The following is a 14,759-nucleotide window of genomic DNA, read 5'->3' as shown; positions in this document are numbered from 1 at the left end:
GTGCTGAATTTAAACCAGACCCCAGCCCAAGGCAGGAGGGTCTTTAAAGACCATTTGTCTTTTTTATATCATCCGGCTGTGGGTTATGGCATCAGGAATGCAGTGTGCCTTGCACTGGAGTTGGGTGGCCAGAAGGAATGTGCAAAATGCACAACCTTAAGACATCACTGTGCTCTGTAGAGCTGTTTTAGGTCTGAGACCTAACAAATGATGACGCACGTATTGTACTTGGGAGTCTTTCTTTAATGAACTTAATGCACATTATTTTGAAACCCCACTCCCTTCCTCCCTCAGGCAGGCGAATGTCTACCCACCTAACAAACTCAGGGCTTTGCATGGAGCTATCTCCCCAGCCCTTCTTTTATTTAGCCACAGCCCCTCACTGAGTCGCTAGGTGACCCCCGCTGGGCTCGAACTTACCATCCATCCTCATCCTCCTGCCTCAGTCTTGCTGAGCGCTGGGATTGCAGGCTCTGCCACCCTGACCAGCTACAAGCTTATTTTGTAGCTACAGGAGCCTCGTGGGAATAGTGTGGGTGGGGAGGTCACTTCTTTCCCAGGGCAGCGAGTTTCTGTGAAAGCAGACACTAAGCCTGAGTGCCACGCATCCGTTTCTGGCTCGTGGATAGACTGAGAAGAGCTTCCACGCCTGGGACCTGGATTCGGATGCTGTGCAGTCCTGTGGCAAACGCGAGGAGGGAAGCAAGGCGCTGCTCCCCGAGCTCAGCCTGCTCCCAAGAGTCCCGGAGCGCCCGCCTTGCACCGCGTCCCCTCGCGCACCACAGTGGGCGCGGGGCTCCAGGCGGCCCCCTGTGCCCGGCTGGCACAGCGGTGCAGGATAAGCCTTCGGGGTCCCGAGCTGGGTGCGGGCCGCTGGGGGCTGCGGGGCCTCTGGAAGGGGCGGGCTCCCTGCAACCAGGAAGCCCGGAGCCGCCCAGGAATCTTGGCTCGGCCCGCGCTCGTTTCCTCCCCGCCCGCCAGGCGCGATCCCCGGGCAGACGCCGCGCTCGCTCGCACCATGCGCCCGCTGCTCTGCGCGCTGGCCGGGCTCGCTCTGCTCCGCGCGGGTGAGTGGGGCTGGGGATCCGGGAGCCCTGGGAGGAGTGGGAGCCGGAGAGAGGGAGGGAGAGGGATGGAGAGATGTACACAGGGACGTGGAGACACGCAGAGAGGGAGGATTGGAGAGAAAACTAAAAGAGGAGGAACAGGACAGAGAGAGGCACAAACAGAAAGAGAGGGAAGGAAACAGAAGAGGCTGAAACAGAAGGGGCTTTGGAGATAGAGACATGAAGGAGAATAAAAAGCAGGCGGGGTGGTGAGCATCCCATCTAGGAATACTTCACTCTCAGCACTCTAGAAAGCTGAGGCAGGAAGATCTCGAATTCATGCCAAGACTTAGTGAGATCCTATCTCAAAACTGAAGTTTTTTTGGTGGGGGAAGTGGGAATCGACCTCAGGACCTTGTGCTGCCAGGCAGGCACTTGTGTTCCTGAGCTATGGCCCCTGCCCTCAAAAAAATTTTTTAAAGGATTGAGGATGAAGCTCAGTGTGAAGAGCCTGGGCTCAGTCTCCAGGACCACAAAATAAATAAGCAAATAAGAGTGAGAAAAAAGAACTGAAACGCTGCAGGGCAGGGCTGTTGAGGAAAAATGAAAGGCTTATGAGAGACCAAAGGAGAGCAGGAGCAGCCGGTGAGAGTGGTGAGGGCCAGCTGTGAGGGCCAGCTGGCCACCACCAAGAGACTAGGCCAGCGCAGATGCCTGGCCTGCAGGGCGTGGCAGCTCTGAGGGACCAGCTCCACTCCAGGCTGGCTGCAGAGGGCACCACAGCCTTTTCCGAGACAGATAGGGGCCCCAGGAGAGCGACCTGGTGGCAGGAGGGGTTCTGCATTCTGGACAGGAAGTGGACTTGGTGCTGAGAGCTCCGTGCTGCCCTGGGTCTTGGGCTGAACTGGGGACGTACAGGAGGGAGAAGCCAGCAGGGTCTTGGGACCGCTGGGCTCCCTGCCCTGCATGGTGCCCTTTACCATCCTACCCAGCCTGAGGTCTCAGTGCTGATCCTTCTTCCCAGGGACTGGGAAGAAAGAGGAGGCCATGCCCCAGCTTTACTGGGTACTGCCCAGGGCAGTACTCACAGATGCGCATCCACCCCAGGCCTCTGCACCCCATGCATGCACCTTACAGTTTGCAAACCACATCCTGTAAACCCAGGGTGTGGCTCAGGTGAACGAGGAGTTCAGGCCTCACCAAGGGTCCTGACACCCTCGCCCTCAGCCAAGCCCTTGTGCCCATGCAGGCAAAAGTGCGTTTTGCTCAAACAGAAGCCACTTTCCTATTCAGGGCCAGTAACCAGAGGGGTTGAGCTCCCCCTCATCCCGGAGTGATCCCTACCTTGGCTAAATCTCATTATGTCCTGGTACTGTTTCCTCCTCTGTGAACTGGGGAGAAGGGATCCCTCCCCAAGACTGGCTGCAGTGACTGGGGGAAGGAAGAAACCTGGCATTCTGTTACATCCCTCCACAGGTCCCTCGAGCCTCGGTTTCTCCACCTGTTAAGGAGAATCAGCTGCTTCCTCTCTGCCCACCTCCTCCCCCTTCTCCTCTCAGCTCCTGGAATCTGGGTCCCAGGGCCCGTGCCACCAGAGGGACGTGTGCATAGCACACCTTAATTCTTTTTACATTTCCTTGTCACCTCCCTCTGCCTCCCTTCAACTTTTGGTCTCCTTCCCATTTGCAAAAGAGCCATCTCCCTATTTCCTATTGTCTTTTATTTTGCTCTGTAATTTATTTACACTTCGAGTCTTTCACATAAGAGAAAGCATGCAGTATTTAAGCTTGTGTGTCTGAATTAACTTTCTGGTCTTGAGGTTCGTTGATTTCCTTCATGGCAGAGTAGTATTGCACTGGGTATAAATAGCACATTTTCTTTATTTATTCATCTGTTGATGGACATGTAGGCTGCTTCCAAGATTTAGCTGGTATGAGTTGTGCTTAGGTACCTGTAGAAATGAATATGCATGTAACACCGTAATATGATGTCTTTTAACTCTTGCTAGAAAATACCTACTAGGACAAGTAATGTTTTCCTTTTAAAAATATTTTTTCATTTTTATTTGACACATAGTAGTTGTGCATGTTTATGGAGTGCAGTTTTTCTTACCTTGGATTAGGAAAATATTTGGATACAAAATAATGGTAGGTAAAAGTGGAACCCAACAACATACCATGAACCTTGCTATAAATATTAGTGCATGCCCCGTCTCATTCATGCACAAGCCCATCTCCGCTCTCTTCCCTGAATTATTTTAAAGGAAATTCCAAGCGCCATGTATTCCCACCTGTAAATAGTTACTGTGCATCTCTAAAAGATAAGTACTCTTAGCCGGGCATACTGGCTCACGCCTGTAATCCCAGCACTCGGGAGGCTCAGGGGGGAAGATCATTGCGTGTTCAAGACCAGCCTGGGCTACAAAGTGAGCTCAAGGCCAGCCTGAACTGCATAGTAAGACCCTGTCTCAGAAAAAAAAAAGATAAGTACCCTTAATAAACAGAACTGCAATGCCATTACCACATTCAGGAATTAATAACTCCTTACCTTCAGATTTTCAATCAGTGTTTACGTGTGCTTGGTGGCGATGTTTTTAGACATCATTTGTTTGATCTAAGGAAGGTCTCCTGCATTGCATTGGTTAACTCTGTTTAAAATATAAGTTCTCCCTCACCTCTTTTTATTCTTAAAATTTATTTGTTGGAGAAGCTAAGTTTGTCCTAAGAAGATTTTTACTTTTTTTTTTTTTTTCTGCTAATTTCCTCATCCTGGTATCATCTAATTGTTTATCTATCCTGCGTATTTTCTATTATCGACTGATGATGACATCTAGAAAACTGATCTATTCCTACTTGACTTATTTTTTTTGCAAAGGTCCTGTATGCTGTATTATTTTAGTTTGCATTTCTTTCATTGCCGCTGAAGTTGGGCTATTTCTTCAAAAGTATTTTGGTCATTTCTACAGATTTTTGTAAACTGTTTTAGACTTTATCGATTTCTGTGTTGAGATTTTTCAAACTGATCTGTAAAAGTACTTCACATACCAAGTACAAAGCATCAAGTTGTGTTATCTGTGGGTTTTTAAATTGTTTTTGAGGTACGATTGCACTACGCAGTTCGGGCTGGCCTCAAACTCGCTGCAATCCTCCTGCCTCAGCCTCCAAAGCTAGGATTACAGGTGTGCACATCCCACTGGAATGTTTTAGTAGACAGTAAGTCTCTGATTTAAGAACACTTGAGTTGTGAACTTTCACAGGTACAAACCAACCTTGCATTACAAACATGGATAGATGTGAGCAAATTGCGGAAGTAGGTTATGTGTCTGCCGGACTCTGCCCAGCTGTGCTGCTGGGCACTTACTGTAAAGAGGGTAGCGTTCAGTAGCACAGTGCTCAGAGCCCAAGATGTCTAAAAGCAAGAGAAAGGCAGTGGCACTGTGGAGAGGATCGCCAGGAAGAGCAAAGCAATGTACTTTATATGTGTGTGTCAAAGGTAGGTGAGGCTCACTTTGTTGGACCTAGAAACAAATCCAACTTGCAGACGTTTACCTGGCAGGAAACTTGTTTGTGGGCCAGGGACTTACTGTATCACAGTTCAGTGGTTTGAACACATACTATACAGAGCTAAGAGGATCCTCCTTCCGGTGCAGACTGGAGCAGAGCCGCCTGCCAGTGTGGCCACTGGCCAGTCTGGCTCTTCACTGACCCACAAGAGAAGAACAGACTGGGTGTAATTGACAGGGGCTCTTTGTTATGACAGCTTGACTCGTACCCTGAGTAAAATACAAACGTAACGGGAAACAGAATTGGTAAGCACTCAGTGACTCACAAAGCTTGAGTCCAGATCTAGAAACAGATCCCAGAAAGAGGCAAAATAGGACGCATCCCTTCCTAAACAAAACACAGTAAAAATGTTCCTTGGGCTGTGACCTTTGTCTCCGAGCTCCGGGCTCCCCCAGTGTTTCAGCCTGGGCAGCTCCATTTATTACATTTCTTCATATGCTCATTTCAGAATAGTGCTCCGCTGCCTTTTTTACAAAGCCACTGATGGTTTTGAATGAATCACAAATATTTATATAAGTTTTGAATGTGGTGAAATTTATTATTCTATTACATTGAATGCGGTCGAATATAATTAACTCCCAAGTGGCCAGCATTGCTCACAAGAGTATGACTGTACGATTCAGGAGTGAAACAGCGCCTTTTAAAATGCTACCAAGATGCTGTTCACCCACTGCACAGAAGTCACTTGAGCTGTGGTTGCTTTCTGAGTGTGTGACTGTCCGAGGCAAAGATCTCCCTGTAAGGCCTGTGAGTAGCAGGCGTGTCTCACAGGACAGAATTTACGGGCCCCATCTTTGAATGTGTGTGTGTGTGTGTGTGTGTGCGTGTGTGTGTTTGTGTGTGGCAGTGGGGATTGAACCCAGGGCCTTCATACTGAGCTATATCCCAAGTCTTTTCCATTTTATTTTGAGACAGGATCCCACTAAGTTCCCCAGGCTGGTCTGGAACTTGCAGTCCTCCTGCCTCAGCCTCCCGAATATCTCTCCACATCTCTTAAACAGGACAACCAGCCTGGTGCTTTCCCAGGGCCTGTGGGTCCCACCCAGCTGCCAGCTCTCACACACAGGCATTGCTCCTCCACTCATGGCCACCGTCCAGGTGCATATCAGGCCCAGGCAGGAGCCAGGCCAGAAAAAGCAGCCCAACTTCCGGGGAGGTCCATTCCCAGCTGGCAGGGCCAGGAGGGTGGAGGGAAGGAGGAAGGGGCACTAGGGACCAAAGCCTTGGCTGCTCAGGTCCATCCCGTCTTTGCCACTTCTGGTTCAGCCCTGACAGCCATGTGTGTTCGTGCATGTGTGTATGTGTGTGTGTATAAGCATTCAAGCCAAAGCCATGGGGGCCTCTGTGGGGGGAAGGGGCAGGGCCGCGCTCCAAGCTTTCTGTGTGCGAAGAGCTCCTCGGAGGCCCGGATTAGCTCATGGACAGTTGGGCTGGGGTGCACTGAGCAAGGAAGGCCTCGTCCAGATGTGAGAGATTAGTGCTGAGCTGCTCCAAGAGCGACCCCAGCCTGGCCTCTTCCCTGGAGGGATCCTGAGGCCAAGTCAGACCTCCTGGCAGGCACGGAGGGGACAGGCTGAGGCTAAGGCAGAGGGGTGGAGTCGGACTGCTTGGGACACCCACAGCTGGCAGTCCCACTCGGCTTGCTGTGGGGTCATGTTGCTCCTCTTGGCACAGGCTGTGAGACGCAGGGTGGGGGAAGAGGACCCTGGGGGCTGCAAGAGGGCAAGTGACACTCAGGGGAATGACTTGGCCAAAGATGGGGGTCAGTCCCAGATCCAGCCAGCCCCCTTCCAGGCCCCTCAGCCCCCTGTGGATGGGGACAGTGCTTCCTGCCACCCCGAGGTCCTTCCCCTCTGGCAAAGCACTTCAGTATCACTAAAATGGGTCAGATTCCAGGGTCCACTGACCAGGCCCACTTCCAGGCCTGTGGCAGCCTCTCCAGTCAGAGCCAGAAGAGGGCTCCCACTCCCTTCTCCATCTCCCTATCACTTCACACCGGGGTGCTCAGCCCCCCAGGGTTCTGCCCTGCCGGTTACCCCAGACAGCTGGCTCTTACCATGGAAAACATCTAACCCGCCCCACACCCCACAGGCCCATCACCCTGATCCTGAGAGTCCATCTACCCACTCTCCTCTCATCCCCACACTCCAGGCCTGGAGAATTTCTAAGTCAATCCAAGATACTCTTGCATTTCAGTGGTAAATTTTTCAGCATAGGTCTCTGAAAGACTCCTCTTATAACCGTAGTGAGCATGCAGTTATAACCTCACCCCTACCCTACCCAGCAATTCAATAATAGCACCATTGTCATTTGAAGAGGGTTTTCAAAGTTCAGGGGGTGGGAATCACGAAAAGGAGAATTTAGCAACCAAACTGGTCTCCACCAAAGCACTGTATTCCTCAGCTTGCTATCACTGTAATGAAATGCCTGAGGCAGCCAGCTATAAAGAGGAAAGGGTTGCTGGGCTCATGGCTTGGGAGGTACCAGTCCATGGGTTTCTGTGAGACAAGACAAAGCCTCTCACTTCATCATCCAGGAAGAATAAAAAGAAAAGACCAGGGTCTCAGGACTCATTTGAGGTGACCTAAGATCTTCCCACAAGGCTCAACCTTGAGGGGTCCATGTTGCCTCCTGATAGAGCCGCCCTGGAGACCCAACCTTTAATGCGTGTGCCTCAGGGACATTCAAAAGCCAGACTCCACCAACAGATGCCCATCAGTCCAATTGTGCAGTCCCCCTCACCTGCTACTGTCCAGGTCCCCTTCTCACGCCCTTTGTACTCTCCTTCCCCTCTCAACCCACCCTGATAAAGTGGCTCTCAAAGAACAAAAGATTTGCTGATTTACATATGTAACTATTAGCACTACACTTACTGGTTTAACAACACACTCCCAGGGTTCCTGAAAATTTAGTCACAGTCTCTCTTTTCTACAGAAATTTCCAGCAAAAGATCTCCACTTAGGGAGGCCATTGAGGGGCCCTCTAGGAAGCTTACCTTTCCCTGCTTTCACCGCACCCCCTTTGTTCTCCCTCCACGGATCACCCCTGCATTTCTTGGCCTCCATCTCCTCAGGAAACACATTCCTCAGTCTCCTTCCTGTCCCTCCGGCTACAAGCATTGCTGTGTTTCTCCAGCTCTTAAGAAAACAGAGCTGACACAGTAACGCTTGCTTCTCTCGGCCTGGTGATCTGAGCTCCCTGCCTTCCTGGCCAAGCTTCAGGAGCAAGTTCCAGGATCCGAGTTTCCGCCCGCTGACCTTGCACTGCTAATAAAATGGTGGCTAGCTGGAGACGTAGAGTGTTCGCTCCTAGAGGACACTGATCATCCCGGAGTCCTCTCTTTTGCAATTCTTGTCTCGTGCTTTATTTTCTTTCCCCCTGAGCACAGTTACCCAAGCAGGAGATTCGAAACCCACTGCGGGGGTATCTAATAGCAGATAACGTGATGCTCTACATAGAAGACCCCAGAAATCCACCAAAAGAGTATTAAATTTAATAACCAAATTCAGTCTCATAGCTGGATACAAAGTCAACACTCAAAAGTCAGTAGCTGTCCTATATCCGAATAACAAACACTGAGAGAGAAATCAGGGAAACAACACCCTTCACAATAGCATAAAAAATGAAATACCTAGGAATCAATCTAACAAAAGAAGTAAAAGACCTCAACATTGAAAACTGCAGTACACTGGAAAAAAAAAAAAAAGAAATTGAAGACGATATCAAAAAATTAAAAGCTATCCCTTGTTCTTGGGTAGGGAGAACCAATATAGTGAAAATGGCCACACTACCGGCTGGTTGCTCTCTCCTAGGACAGACATGTGAACATGAAGATCTTCTCAGCTACTGTAGTTTGCTGTGTCCACTGCTCGCATCTTCTGGTACATTTCTCTGTGGAGGCCTCTGCGGTGGCCAGCAGCCACTGGGCATCCGCAGGTTCGAGCTGCCTTTCCCACACAATGATCAAGGCTCGGGAGAAAGCTCCCCTTGCTCCCTCCTTCCTCTGCACTGAGGTCTCTCTCTTCGCTCTCCCCATGGGTTTCAGTTCTCACTTCAGTCCTTGCTGGGGCCCAGGGATTCACGTCCCTCCTTCTCTTGCTGTATTCCAGCATCTGGACATCAAATCTTGGAGAGGCCATTTACTGTGCACTCTGTCATCTTCTTGTAAGTAATAGCCACTCATAGAGTTGTGTGTGGGAGGGTGCAGAGGGTCACTCTGCACACGGAGATCTGAAGCATCGACTCAGAGTTCTGGAGCTTACTGCAGAGTCCCATGTGAGTTTGTATCAGGAGGCCAATGGGTCTGTGATGGAAGGCTGAGGAGTCTGCCTTTTCTCTAGGATCAAGAGTGGTACATAACTGGTTATCACAGTATGTTAATGTCTGATTTGTCCTGGGCAGTATTACTGTAGCTGTCTCACTTGATACTAGCAGGATCACATACTTACTGCTGTTTCTCTGTAAACAGCACTCAGATTGCCTTCATGACATTAGCAATACTAGTGAACATTCCCAGAGGACTTGGTTGTGGGGCCCACTACACTGCCAACCCGGGGTGTTTCTGTGGCTAACTTTTCCAGTCCTCTGCAGGCTGCCACCCTCCTACATTAGGCTATGCTGCCCTTGTCACCCTCTGCAGAATCTGTAAAGCTCTTTGCTCTGTAGACAGCTGGGACAGCACCCTGCTTCCTGAGGGTTAGTGCTCTCCAGTGGTCCAACCGACTCTAATGCCCCAAGCAGCTCGGAGCCATGAGCCCTGCAAAATGTACTCAGAACAAGGCTCTAAGGTTTCTGCTGTGAAGACTTTGGTGCCAGGAGGAATCAAGGCTGGATATGGAAAGGACAGATTAAGGGTTTGTACGTGCAGCCGGGTGTGATGGTGCACACCTATAATCCCAGCACTCTGGGAAACTGAGGCAGGAGAATCAAAAGTTCCCAGAGTGGGCAATTTAGTGAAACATTTAAAAAGGGCTGGGGGTGTAGCTCAGTGTAAAGGTTCTGGGTTCAATCTCTAGTACCACAATCTCAACTCTTCTATTTCCTGTCAGTGTAACGTCAAACACGGCATTTCACCCTTCTGTGATTCAACTTCCCCGCAGGTAAACAGGAAATAGAGACGGGCTCTTGGGGAGCTAATTGAATTAACATACTTGCTTAGTGTTCACTTTATGTGGTGCACACTAACACACATCACATGCCAATGTGATCAGTGCTAACAGACAGCTCATACATCCCCACTCGCTTTCTTCCCTTCTATTCCTCTTGGTACTGTCCATCACTATCACTTCATATCCTGATTCCTGCAGCATCTTCCTGCCTCCAAAACACATGCTTCCAATCCATTCTCTGTATTTAAAAATTCAGAATATTCATCCACTGAAATAATCCTCTGAGCACTGTATTTGACTGATGAAGGCCTTGGGGTACAGTTATACCCTTTGGTTTGATGCCAGGATCCCTGTCCCATCTGCTAGCACGCTTCCGGGAGCATTAGTCCTAGGAGCCTGGAATCTCCTGCCTCTGCATCTCCTGGGCTGAAACCTCTCCTTTGCTGACCTCACCCGGCCCAGGCATTGCCTCACACCCTCAGGTCTATAGGGGGCTGTGGCCACATAGTCAAATGACTATTTGCTGCTGGCCTTAGGGCTGTGTCAGGACCCACCTCACTTACACCCAGGATTTTGTGAGAGTCTCTGGGCTAAAGGGAAACTGAGGGTCCCACTCTGACAAGGCTTGTTTCCCCATAGCTGCTGAGCCTCTCAGTGCCTCCCAAGGAGACCCAGCTTGGAGCACAGGCTGTGACAGACTTGTGGCTGTCCAGAGTCGCTTAGACGTCATGGAGGAGGTAATAACTTGAAATGGGGCTGGGACAGGGGACAGGAATCTTTGCGACCACCTGCCTTGCTGGTGGATTTCTGGGGGCACGGATGCCACCCTGCTCTGCAATGTCAGGAGGTCCAGGCCGATTCTGTCCCCTGTGTTAAACACCCCTAACTGGGCCGTCAGGTGACCAGCTCTCTACACCCTCTCCTTTCCTGCAGCCTTGCTTATACCCAGCCTTTGGTCTCTCCAAAATTAGAGCAGGTGAAAGTTTGACCATCATGTTTTGTGGTACAGCCATAACTCAAAAATTGAGGTTTATAAGCCTGTGGAGGTTTATGTCTTTATGTCATAAACCTTCAATGAAAAGTGCCTTTCCAGTCCATAGTAATATTACCAGTACCATGAAAAAAGTCACAGATTTCATCCCATTATTGTTGCTGTGAGTATCTCACAATGTCATTTGCAATCCTCATGTGGCCAGAATGACTGCATGAGGCCTGATGTTAGGTCATGTTATTTAATGACTTAATAAACAATATCAATTTTTAATTTTTAACACTAGAATAATGTTATGAAGTATTTGATATACTTATTAGTCCTATATGTTTTAATTTTTGCATCTAAAGAGTTCTGTAAGTCGCATCAGATGCCCACAAGATCAGTGGAGCAAAAAATCCATTAAAAACTGAGTAAAGGGGGGAAAAAAATGTCAAAATCCCAGACCTGCTCTTTGGCAGAAATGCCACCAGGGGGCAGGGCAACGAAAGGAATGTGAGCCCAGGCCGCGCGGTCCCACAGGAAAACCGGTGCTCTGGAGACCCGGGTGCAGTTTGGGATTAAGACCGCCCAGCGCTAGACAGAGAAGGGCTTCAGGGGCGAGCCCCCAGGATGCTGTCCTCTGGGGAGACTGAGGCAGGGAGGGCAGAGCCGGTCGAGGAGGATCTGGACCCTCAACAGGGTCCCTTCCCTCTGCACACCGTGGTTCTTGGGAGGCTGCCACCTGGGAAGATTGTCCCCTCTGGTCCTTGACTCTGTCCCACCTCTCCATGCAGACGGTGGAGAAGACCACAGAGCACCTGGAGGCCCAGGTGAAAAGCCTGCTGGGGCTGCTGGAGGAGCTGGCGTGGAACCTGCCCGCGATGCCCTACAGCCCGGCCCCCGACCTCCTCGAGAGTGGTGAGTGGCTGGGCACAGAGGAAACCCCCAAGCCTGTCACTCAAGGGGAATCGCCCAGCCTTCCTTTGCTGGAGACGCCTCTCGGCTGTGTCTCCTTCCGTCTCCCTTTCCTAGACCCCCTCCAGTTGCACCCGAGACTGCCTTAGGGAAGATGGCACCCCCTGGTGGGCACCGGTGGCGTTGTCCCCTGCTTCCTCCCTGCTCCTCTTCCCCCGGGACCTCAGCTCCCCGCTCCACCCCACCAGGGTCAGGCAAGCTGCTGGGCTCCGGGGACGAGGGGCCTTCGCTACTCCAGGCTACCCACGCTGGGCCACCCCTTTCTTCCAGATCACTTCTGAGCCCAGCTGCTGGAGGTGATGCCCGTTGGACAGCACCCCTCTGAGGACAGCGTCACCCCTTCCCCATTTGCACGAAGAAATAAAAATTACTCCCCCGGTCTCCTGTGTCTACTGACAGAATCACCCCATAACCACAGTCCTCCTCCCTGGGGTCCCCGCCCTAAGGCCCCATCCCCCGCTAGGCTCTGGCTATCTGTGCTTTAGCCTACTTCTTTATAGGGACAGATTGAGCAGGGGTCATCCAAAGGCAGGACGCTGTGGTCAGTCACCTAAGGGAACACAGCCTTACTACTGGACCTGGGGTCAAGAGGAGCAACAATGCCACCTGAAAGCTTGTCACAAACACAAGCTCTTGGAACCCCTCCCCCCAGTCCTCTTGAGCCCCAATCTGCACTTTGATATGATCTCCAGAGGTCTGCGGTGCACACAACCCACCACCTCTCACCCCTGGGCTGAGGATTGAGTTCCACTCTATCCCAAGCTATATCCCCAGCCCCTTATTCCTATTGCAACAACATTCATGTAACAAATTCCCCAATTTTAGCCATTTAAAACTACAAAATCAGTGGCTTCCAGTACATCAACCATCTTGAATTCCAAAACATTTGTATCAACCCAAAAAGAAACCCTGGGTCAATTAAACAGTCACTTCCCGTGTCGTGTGCCACCACCCCTGGAACCCACAAATCTTTCTGTTGTGATGGACTTGCCTGTATTCCTCACTGTATATAAATGGAGCCATGCAAGACGCAACCTTTTGTATCTGGCTTCTTTCGATGCATATGGTTCATTAACATTGTAGTCTCTGTCAATTCTTCATTCCTGGCTATGGTCGAGTTATGTTCCAGGACACACTTCACCCCTCCATCTCTCAGAACACGACAGGTTGTTGGCACTTTCCGGCTATTATGTAATGCTGTCATGAACGGTTCATACACAGGTTCTCGTGTGGACACATGGCTTCATTTCTCCTGAGTGTATGCCTAGGAGGGAAGTTGCTGCATGGGTGGAAAGAAATTTTCCACTTTTTGGAGGAAACACTGAGCTATTTTGTGCAGCAACTGTGCCATTTTACGTTCCCACTGGCAGAGTCAGGCGTGGGGGTTTTCACAGATACCCTCTATCTGATGGAGAAATCTCCCTTGTATTCTTAGATCCTTGAGCATTTTAAAGAGTGTTGGATTTCTCAAATGCTTTCTCTGCACTAGAAAACAATGCAGATGATCATGCCCAGGGATGGGAGTGTGGTTCCCATTTCATTTCAGAAATAAGGTCTCACTGTGTTCCCAGGCTGGTCTCAGACTTGCCTCTCTCCTGCCCTTGCCTCCCAGGTAGCTAGGACTACAAGCATGCACCACCCCGTCCCTTCATTATTAGCAGCATGTGACACTGGTTAATTTTCATACGTTGAATGATCCTGGCATTTCTGGAGAAAATTGCTCATTATACCATGCAGCCCTTTTAATGTGTAGCTGGATCGGTTTGCTAGCGTTTGGCAAGGATTTTTGCACCTATATTCTGAGAGCTGCTGGTCTGTAATTTCCTTGCAATGTCCTTGGCTTTGGTATCAGGATAATTCTGGTCTTATAGGATGAATTAGGAAGTGTTTTCTTCTGCTCTTCTATTTATTTTGGAAGAGTTTGAGAAGGACTGGTTTTCATTTCTCTTTAAACATGTGAAAGAATTCACCAGGGAAGCCATCTGGATCTGGGCTCGGCTTTATCCAACTAACCTAATCTCTGTATTTGTTATAGATCTACCCAGATTTTCTGTTTTTTTCTTTGAGTCAGTTTTGACAATTTTTGTGTTTCTAGGACTTTATCCATTTGCTCTAGATTGTCTAAGAGTTGGCACACAATTGTTTGCAGTACTTCCTTACCTTGCTCTTATTTCTGTAAGTTTACTGGCAATGTTCGCCCTGCATTCCTGACTTAGTAACTGAGTCTAGGAAAAATCTGTTATCAGTTCTGCCAATGTCCGTCTTTTTTTTTTTTATCGGTACCAGATATCGAACTCACGACCCCGTGCTTGCAAGGCAGGCGCTTATGCCGCTGAGCTAAATCCCCAGCCCTACGATGTCTATCTTTTAATTGGAGTTTATTCCATGTATTTTTAAAGTAATGCTACTTTTTTGAGAGAGAGGGAGAGAGGTCTCACTACATAGTTCGGCCTGGCCTCAAACTCATAGCAATCCTCCTACCTCACCCTCCCAAGTGCTGAGATTACAAACGTTTGCCCTCATGCTCAGCTCTTCCGTGTTACATAATCAGAACTGCTCCTCAATTCTTCTAGTATGTCATACTTTGTTACAGATGGCTCTCAGTACATCTTTTTTATCCTTTTCTCACTTATGTCCCTTTTTTAGTTATTTTCTGAGTGGTTTGTTTGACTATAATTAACCTCCTGTTTAGTAATAATCTAGTTTGAGTTAACACAGTGTTCTAATAGTATACAAGAACTGTGTTTCTATGTATCTCCAACACCCACCCCTATGTTGTTACTGTCGTAAAATACAACTTTACACATTTTGTGCCCACCGATATCAGTATAATTATTGTTTGGCATGATTGCCCCTTGAATCATGTGGAGAAAAACAGTAGTTCCAAGTCAAAACACACATTAATACTTTTATTATTTACCTATATCATTACCTTCAGTGGTGTTCTTTATGTCTTTACGTACATCTGAGTTACTATCCAGGAACCTTTCAGCTTGATAAGCATTAGCAATTTTTGTATGGCAAGTCTAACTGGCAACAGGTCTTTGCTTATGCCTGGTGTCTTCATTTTTGCTTTACTCTTGGAGGGTAATTT

General features: G+C 49.2%; 1 protein-coding gene and 1 long non-coding RNA gene across 2 annotated transcripts; one reads left to right on the top strand and one right to left on the bottom strand.

Annotated features, from left to right (window-relative positions):
* Positions 1-742: 742 nt before the first annotated feature.
* On the top strand, positions 743-12,699 carry Plac9 (placenta associated 9). Its single transcript, XM_003473615.5, has 4 exons — positions 743-1,067; positions 10,357-10,454; positions 11,485-11,608; positions 11,936-12,699. Exons 1-4 carry the CDS (start codon positions 1,019-1,021, stop codon positions 11,944-11,946), a joined length of 282 nt encoding a protein of 93 aa, XP_003473663.2. The 5' UTR covers positions 743-1,018; the 3' UTR covers positions 11,947-12,699.
* LOC106028537 (uncharacterized) lies at positions 2,748-8,945 on the bottom strand. Its single transcript, XR_001202157.3, has 2 exons — positions 7,605-8,945; positions 2,748-2,997 (listed from the first exon to the last, which is right to left on the bottom strand). It is a non-coding gene; the product is annotated as an uncharacterized LOC106028537 (long non-coding RNA).
* Positions 12,700-14,759: the final 2,060 nt, after the last annotated feature.

This window comes from Cavia porcellus, unplaced genomic scaffold (genome assembly GCF_034190915.1).
Source record: "Cavia porcellus strain 051 isolate PalLab524CR breed Dunkin Hartley unplaced genomic scaffold, mCavPor4.1 scaffold_28, whole genome shotgun sequence".
Classification (NCBI taxonomy): Eukaryota; Metazoa; Chordata; class Mammalia; order Rodentia; family Caviidae; genus Cavia; species Cavia porcellus.
The sequence above is the reverse complement of the archived record's forward strand: the minus strand, read 5'-3'. Positions and strand labels throughout refer to the sequence as shown.

Excerpts from the sequence above, each read along its gene's own strand:
- Plac9 (XM_003473615.5), top strand. The coding sequence starts at position 1,019 with ATGCGCCCGCTGCTCTGCGCGCTGGCCGGGCTCGCTCTGCTCCGCGCG. Across the intron at positions 1,068-10,356 it reads GCTCGCTCTGCTCCGCGCGG|CTGCTGAGCCTCTCAGTGCC; the intron begins GTGAGTGGGGCT and ends GTTTCCCCATAG. Across the intron at positions 10,455-11,484 it reads GCTTAGACGTCATGGAGGAG|ACGGTGGAGAAGACCACAGA; the intron begins GTAATAACTTGA and ends CTCTCCATGCAG.